The following is an 8503-nucleotide window of genomic DNA, read 5'->3' as shown; positions in this document are numbered from 1 at the left end:
TGCCTCTGCCTCCCAAGTGCTGGGATTAAAGACGTGCACCACCACGCCCAGGTAAAAAAATAAATTTTTTAATTAAAAAAAAAATGTCGACTTTTCAAGGCTGGGCATGGTGACTCATACCTTTTATACCAACATTTGGAGGCAGAGGCAGGTGGACCTTTATGAGCTCAGGGCCAGTCTAGTCTACATGGCAAGTTCTAGGCCAGCTAGAGCTACATAGTAAAACCCTATCTAAAAAAAATGTTTACTTCAAAACTTCAGCTGAGTAACTTGTACACCTTACTTAGAACCTTTCAGGTGTTTTTGTTTTTTTTTTTCATCTGTAAGATGACAATAACAAGAGGTGATGTGTAAAGGGCATGGTGATAGCATGTAAGTATGCATGGTATTAACTCCTTTTACTAGGACTAAGTACTAAATTTCTTAGCAGTGAATACTGTGCTTTGAACCTGAAATGTTCCCCACAAGCTGAAGTGTTGAAGGCATTGTTCCCATGTGATGGTACTGTGGAAAGATGGTAGAAACATTTAGGAGGTGGGGCCTAGGAGGAGGGTCATTGTCTATGCCTTGGAAGGGCATATCTTGTCACTGGCCCTCTCTTCTTGCTCCGTGTGCTTCCTGGCTGCCATGAGGTAAGCAGCCTCCTCTCTCATGTGCTCCTGCCTTAGGCTCACAGCAGTGGAGCCTGCTGAGCATAGGCTGAAACCACCAAAACTCTGAGCCATAATAAATCTTTCTTCCTTTAAGTTAATTACTTGGGGTATTTTGTCATGCAGTGGAAATCTGATTGACACAGGGACATTTTAGAGGTGTATGTGTGTGGGTTTTGTTTTGTTTTGTTTCTGTCACAAATTTTAACAGAAAAACTGGAAAAAAAAATTGGAGTTTACTGCTCATATGAGAATAGAAAGCAGCTCTGGTAGTAGGAGTGCAGAATGAGAGTTGATTACAGAAAGAACATCTTTCATTTTGATAGTATGTATAAATACATAAAATATAAGCTTATCAAAATGGTGATTGTGTTGATATCATTTAACTTTTCTCAAGGTTAAGAACTAAGAAATTGTATTCATTTTAATGAAAATATTAGTGAATGAAATGCATTGTGTGGTAAAAAATGTGATGATAATTAGTCAAATACCTGAAGTCGGGAAGTACTAGACAGTGTTCAGAGGTTGTTTATGTTGCTCAGTTTCCCTGTGTGCAAACTTACCTCACAGAGGGTTGGCATGAGTAAATGAAATCCTAAGCACAGAGTACTAAGCATAGTGTCTGGTGTAGTTAGAATGAGTGAATATAAAAGTATTTGTGGGCTACGCACTGTGAATTGCTAGGAATAATAGCAAATGAACCAGTTAATCATTTGTGGAGCAACTGCTGTGTGCCAAGCATTGTGCTAGATGCAGAGAATACAGTGGAGCTCTTTTATTTTTATTTTTTATTTTTCTGTCTTTTTGAAACAGGGTCTCTCTGTAGCCCCAGCTGGCTTGAACTCGCTATGTAGACCAGGCTAGCCTTGAACTCACAGAGAGCCTCCTCCCTCTACCTCCCAAGTGCTGGGGCTAAAGGCATGCGCTATCACCCTGGGAGCTCTTTCTTTAAGGAGAGACAAGCACCTTAGTTAAGGAGTGTAAGTACAAAGGGCCAAGTGTAGTTTCTGGAAATTACCATGGAGTCCAGCAGAGGGAGCCAGCATTCATCCTGTCTGCCACAGCCTCCAGCAAGGAAAATTGCCAACTGTCCCCCCTTACTGCTGGCTGTACCATTCATTTAGCCAGTCAACAAATATGTAGTAGATTTCTGCCATGCACTAGGTGCCTTGCTGGGCCATGATTTCATGTTGAACACAAAAGACAGTCCTTGTCATCTTGGAATGTGTAATCTAAAAGTGGAGAGAGGCACCAATAGATTCAGGACCGTTTCAGTGGCACATTTTAAGGTGAACTAGATGCTCTTATAAATGAAGGACTTCCATGAGTGTAAATGAGGGACTGTGATCTCGACAGGAAATAACTGAGTTTAAATCCCATTCTGTATCACCCTAGGTTACAGTTCTATGAGGACAGGAACTTAATCCCCAGTGCAGGGTACATGGCAGGCACTCTGTAGCTGCTTATCACTTGAAGGGGTATGATTAATCTGAATCCTAAAGGGGATGTAGGAGTTAACTGGGAGGCAGGATATGGGACTGTCAAGCAGAGGAAAAGTCTGAGCAAAGGACCTGTGTTAGGTTTGAGAGAATGGAAGGAGGCTGTGTGTCAGAATTTGGAGAAAAGGATGAGGCCAGGGGCCAAACCACATGACTTTGGCTGCCACAGGAAGGATTTTATCTTTGTCAACAAGCAGTTGGTTTTAAAGAGTATCATGATCCAGTTTGTATTTTGGAAAGATTTCTCTCCTACTTTGTGGAGAGAAGATTGACTACAAAAGGAGAACACCTAGACTTTCAGCCTTTTCTGCTCGGACTGGTAGGTCGGCCATTCCATGAAACTGGAACACTATGGGGCTGGAGAGGCGGCTCAGCGGTTAAGAGCGTTGGCTGCTTTTGCAGAGGCCCCAGGTTCAGTTCCTAGTACCCACATGGCAGCTAACAACTGTCTGTAACTGCAGTCCGAGGGGGATCTAACACCTGTCTTCGTGGATATTGCACGCATGTAGTACACTTACATACATGCAGGCAAAACATTCACACACATAAAATAGAAATAGATAAAAAAAATTTTAATTGGAACGCTGAAAGAAATTTCGGTTTGGACAGGAAATTGAATTTAGTTTTATGTTGAGCTCAAGTGTCTTTAACTTGTGTTAAAGGTTAGTGTGTTGTCCGGGCTACAGATATAAATCTAAGAATTATCTGTATAGAGGCTCTGAAGGAGGCTGTGGATATGAGCCCACTGTTTCCTAGGCAGACAGAAAGTGGGAAAAGAAGTGGGCCTGGGAGTTGGAGTATTCTAGTATTAGGTGGGCAAGCAGAAGAGCTTGGAACTTTGGAGGAGAATCAGCAGACTGAGGGTAGGTAGCTAAAATAGAGGCTCTGAAGGAGGCTGTGGATATGAGCCCACTGTTTCCTAGGCAGACAGAAAGTGGGAAAAGAAGTGGGCCTGGGAGTTGGAGTATTCTAGTATTAGGTGGGCAAGCAGAAGAGCTTGGAACTTTGGAGGAGAATCAGCAGACTGTGAGGGTACGTAGCTAAGTTGTGGAGTGTTTGTTTAGTATCTACAAGTTCAATCCCCAGCACTGTGGAAAGAGGAAAAGAGAGAGAACCAGTGAAGTGGAGTGGACTTCAGGAAGTAATGTTTCAGAATGAGGAAGTGATGGGTCTGTCCAGTGTTGAGGGAGGCGGGTACTGGAAAGTAGCCTTGGCTTTGAAAATTTGGAGGTTACCAGTGTCATGATGGGACAGAAACCAGGCTGTAGAGAGCAGAGGTGAAAAATGAAAACCTAAGTACCTCCCTGGAGAAGTGGGACGTGTGGGAAGAGAAAAGCCAGCGGCAGGTAGAGAGACAAGGATGAAGGGAAGTTTTGTTTTAAGTAAGTCTTTAACTTTAAGAATACATTATGAGTTACATCATTTGAAAGGGAGAAATTGAGCTGATGGGATAATAGAGTGGCCGATACAAAGCCTGGGGCTTACTACTGCTTGGAGTGTTGACTGGGTGTTAGTATCTTGGGCAGCTAGAGCAGGAGTGTTTGGAAGTGTGGACGGCAGCATGCATGGAAACGGCTCAGTGGCAGAGGGTCTGGTTACACAGTCTTGGGGGACACAAAAAAGGGGCTAGGAGCTGATGCTAGAGGAAGTGAGGGAAAGGGTGGGCCAGAGAGAATCATATGTTATCTTTCCTATAGGACATAGTACCTGATTAGGTTCAGGTAGCTGGAGGGAAGGAGGGTAGAGGAAAGCACAAGGATTCTTTGCTCATGAGGGTGTTGAGATCCTTGGAGTTTTAACACAAGACGGAGCTGTAGAGAGCAGGTAGCAGACACGTGGGAATTGGTACTCAGTGTCCAGTTGGTAAGGTGTCTGGGACTGCAGTGAGAGCTGTATATCCTAGAAGGGCCTCCCGATGGGGGAGGGTTGCTCCTGAGCAGGTTTTGTGAGGTTACTCCATTTCTGCTGTTGATGAAACTGATGTCAACCCCATGGGCTTTGAAGCCATTGGGTGTTTACTTTGAGTTGTCCTTGGAAAGCATCAGAACAGGTCTGGTGCTGGATGTACTCCAGAATAGATTATTTAGTAGCCTCTTGAGATAGGGGTTGTAAAGTTCAGACTTGAGCCAGGATGCCTGGATTTGAAGGTAAGTTCTCCCAGTTAAGAGCTGAGTGGCCTTGGCTAAACTGCTTTGCTTGTTTGATGCCTCAGTTTTCTTCTCAGTAAACTTAAGACAGAAGTTCCTACAGCGTAGGACTCTTTGAGGACTAAAGGAGACACATGAAGCACTAACACTGTGTGTACAGTGCTGAGTGCTGAGCTAGAGATCGTTGGGGTCCTGGTACTGTCTTTCCATTGTTAAAGCACCAGAGGGCGACAAAGCACTTCTTCAGCTTCCCTGTGTTCTATGGAAAGGATTCCTTGTCTGAATTTTTCTTCTTAAAGGATTCCTTGTCTGAATTAATTGGTTTTCTTCTTCAGGTCCCAGTTTATGCAAGGCAGATTTGTTTTTGTTTTTGTTTTTTTTGGTCTTTTTGAGACAAGGTCTCCTTGTAGCCCCAGCTCTCCTGGAACTCACTATGTAGACCAGGCTGGCCTTGAACTCACAGAGATCCGCCTGCCTCTGCCTCCCTAGTGCTGGGATTAAAGGCATGCGCTACCGCGCCCTGCACAAGGTGAATTATTTTATTTCTTTCCTTTCTCCACCCCCCCACAACCCTGCTTCTTTCAGTTGCATTCAAGTGGAAACTCATTTGAGACTCTTGAAATTTTGTTCATAACATTTTGGTATATAACATAATATAGAACAGTGGTGAGGGGAAGGAAAGAGCAGTTACTGGCTCAGCCCATACTGCTCATATTTCCTAGAAGTACTTACTTTTTCTTTTTCACAGTTCTAGACATCAAATTTCCAGACCTTGCACATGCTAGGCAAGTATTCTACTAGTGAACTACACCGCCCAATCCCAGAAGCACCCACTTTTCACTGAATTGGCCATACAACTTTGAATAGCTGTATTTTACTGAAAAATGTTTAGCAGTATAACTTAAATCTCCCTTGGATTTCAGTGGAGTGGAAGTGACTAGGATTTTGTTTTGTGTCACTCATTGTGGTATGCACAGTACTCTGAGGTAGCCAGCACTGAGGGAAGTAGTGAGTACCAGTGGCAAGTGCTTTGGGAAGCATGGGGGAAGAAGGGTGGCCTGTCATAGATTGAGCATCAACAAAGGCTGTATGGGATAGATAGAGGTAAAGGGAGGACCTAGTTTGATAGAAGGGAACAAGGGAAGGGTGCAGGACAGAAATATCCAAGGACAGGAGAATGGTACACTTGGAAAGTGCAGGAGGCTGGAGAGTTAGATTCTGGGGTTAGAGGTAGCTGTGGTGGTAAAGCTGCTGCAGAGGGCGGGGGTTGGGTGGTGCAGTGAAGGCATGTGTACTATGTTGGCAACTTTGGATCTTGTCTAGAAGTAGTGGGGAATCACAGAAGGGCTTTATTCCTAAAGCAACATGGGTACATTTGTGTTTCATGAAGTTAAGTCTTGCAGTATGCAGAATAGATCAAGTACCTTGAGGCACTTAAAAGAGGATTGTAAGGATTGAGGCGAGAGATGGCAAGGACCTAACCTAAGGCAGCACAAGCCAGCGGTGGTATGGGGTAGAAAAATAAAAAGGAGGTAGAGTAGGTAGCCTCGGAGGGAAGAGTGCAAAAATAATTCCCCAGGATCTTGTTTGGATGGTGAATGCCTGGTAATGCTTGTGCCTGAGGCAGGAAGTCCAGGTTAATAAAGAGAAGACTTTAAGGGTGCTTTGGATTTATTGAGTCTGACTTGGTTTTGGAAACATGTCATTGGAAACTCCAGGACAAGTGGTGTCAGAGGACACTGACTAGCTTTGTAACCTTTGGCGGCTACTTCTCTGCTCAGGTTCCAGTGATGTTTTTCTGCTAAAAGAGATGATGATGGTGCCTATGAAGGGCTTTATGCTCATCGTGACACCCAGTACAGGTCATGGCCAGAGCTGGGCATTTGTTAAGTGGTTTCCACCATCCTCAAGCCTGCTGTTTTTAGTGTAAAGTCAGCAATTTGGGGAAATAGTCTCCTATGGAAAATAGTTAAAAATTAAACCTAGAATAACTCATACTTCAAGCCTTATAGATAGCTTAGAATTTTACTTATCACCCCACACACTTTCTTCTGTCCTAGTTACTGTATATGTCACCACTTATCTTTGACTTTCTTCCTTGTTTAGAAAGCATGTACCTTCATCAAGTCTAACCTTGATCCCAACAACGTGGATTCCCTCTTCTTTGCTGCCCAGTCCAGCCAGGTCCTCTCAGGGTGTGAGGTGAGTCCAAGTTCCTACACTGCCTTTTTTTTTTTTTTTTTTTTTTTTCTTTAAACAGTAAAGTGTTTCTCCCCACCCCCTTGGGATTTTTGTAATGTGGTTTTTGTTTGTTTGTTTGTTTTGAGACAGGGTCTTCCTGTAGTCCCAGCTGGCCTGGAACTTGCTATGTAGACCAAGCTAGCCTCCGACTCACAGAGATCCACCTGCCTCTGCCTTCTGAGTGCTTGGAGTAAAGGCGTGTACCACCACACCTGGCTCAGTAAAGGTGGACAGCATAGTCAATTATATAATTTTCAGCAGTGAGAAACCATTGGTGAGGTGATGTAGGTGGAAATTCCATTTGCATATTTTGTTTTGCTGTGGTTATTTTACTTTAAGACAGTATACTTTTCCTTTAAATTTTCATTGTAATGGGTTTTATACCACATTTGTTATCATTCTTAACTTTTTTTCTAGGAAGTCTTGAGTTTTGCTTTCCATCCTCTAACATTTAAAAACATTCAACACACCCCTACCTCAGATGTCTAGACCATTCTATTTAACATAAGGGAACACTTTAAGTAAATAAACAGCCTTGTCAGCATCTTTTGGGACTAAGGAGGAGGGGCAGGTGCTGAGTGGGCATGGTTTTGGCAGCTGCGTTTGTCAGCAGGCCTGCCACAGATTGCTAGAACTTGTTCTAACCTCTGCCTGCCAATCCTTGCCTAGATATCTGTTTCAAATGATACCAAAGATCTGCTTCTGGCTGCAGTCACTGAAGACTCCTCTGTCGCCCAGATCTACCATGCAGTTGCAGCGCTCAGTGGCTTTGGCCTTCCCCTGGCATCCCAGGAAGCCCTTGGTGCCCTCACCACTCGTCTCAGCAAGGAGGAGACTGTGCTGGCGTGAGTTGTTAGTTTGAGCACTTCAAGGCTTCTTTTATGTTGGGTACTATCCTAGACACCTACTGTGTGCCAGGTGCTCCGCTACATGTGACCAACAGTATTGTGTGTTTGTGTGTGTGCACGCATTCATTGTGTCTGTGCATATGAAAGTCAGAGATCAATATCAGGTGTCTTTTCAGAACTCAGTGATTTGGCTAGATTGGCTGGCCAGTGAGCTCCAGGATCCTATCTCCATTTCACCAGTGCTGGGGTTATAGACACATGTTGCTGTATCTAGCTTTTCAATGGGTGCTGGGTGTCTAAACCCAGGCCATGCCTACATGACACATTTACCAACTAAGCCATCTCCCTGACCCCAGTAACTGACAGCAAGGTCGGCAAGGTCCAGTCCCTGTCCTTATAGTGTTCACATAGACACACCTTTAAACTGCTGAGGCAGTGTAAATCCACCATCATATAGAGACAATCACTTATTGAGGTCAGAGGCTAGAGCAAGGGTAGATAAGCAAGGGATAATGAGGGCAGTAAGCCACACACAGCTTATGGCAAGGCTCATCCAGGGCTGAGGCGATGTTGGCAGTGGGGATGGGGGTGGGGGTCTGTGAATAAGAAGATTATATTGGATCCCTTGGGGTTGCAAGAGCACATCTGGTAGGAGACAAGGGTACTCAGAGGATAGAATATTCTAGAAATCAGACTCTGCTCTATAAAAGGATAGGTAAAAGAGAAGTACTTTGTAAAAAGGACTTTTTTTTCTGTGTATGTACAGTTGTGTATGTTCATGTTCATATGTGTGTAGATACAGAAGTATGGGGTATATGTGTGAAGCAAGGGTCAATCTCAGGTCTTGCTCCTCAGGTATATTCTACTTTGTTTTGGGGTTTTTGTTATTGTAGGGTGGGGGGGGTTGGAGTGGTTTGGCTATTTGTTTTGTTTTGTTTTTGTTTTTTTGAGACAGGTTCTTACTGTATAGCCTTGACTATCCTGGAACTTACTTTATAAACCAGGCTGGCCTTAATCTCACACAGATCCTCCTGCCTCTGTTTCCAGAGTACTAGAAATAAAGGTGTGTGCCACCACTTCCAGCCTTGTTTTTTGAGACAAGGTCTCTGACTGGCCTG

At 43.9% G+C, this 8503-nt stretch overlaps 1 protein-coding gene across 4 annotated transcripts in view; it reads left to right on the top strand.

The window, feature by feature from the left end:
- The window catches only part of Rpn2 (ribophorin II), a 66634-nt gene that overhangs the window by 8384 nt on the left and 49747 nt on the right, over nt 1-8503 (top strand). For all 4 annotated transcript variants that reach the window (XM_029557490.1, XM_029557491.1, XM_008855676.3 and 1 more), the window contains exons 3-4: nt 6403-6498; nt 7207-7382. In XM_029557490.1, the coding sequence (XP_029413350.1) occupies nt 6403-6498; nt 7207-7382 (272 nt within the window). The remainder of the gene's footprint in view (nt 1-6402; nt 6499-7206; nt 7383-8503) is intronic.

The sequence above is a fragment of the Nannospalax galili genome, unplaced genomic scaffold, assembly GCF_000622305.1.
Source record: "Nannospalax galili isolate Female #2095 unplaced genomic scaffold, S.galili_v1.0 scaffold228, whole genome shotgun sequence".
In the NCBI taxonomy this organism is placed as follows: Eukaryota; Metazoa; Chordata; class Mammalia; order Rodentia; family Spalacidae; genus Nannospalax; species Nannospalax galili.
Note: the sequence above shows the minus strand (reverse complement) of the source record. Positions and strands in the feature narration are given on the sequence as shown.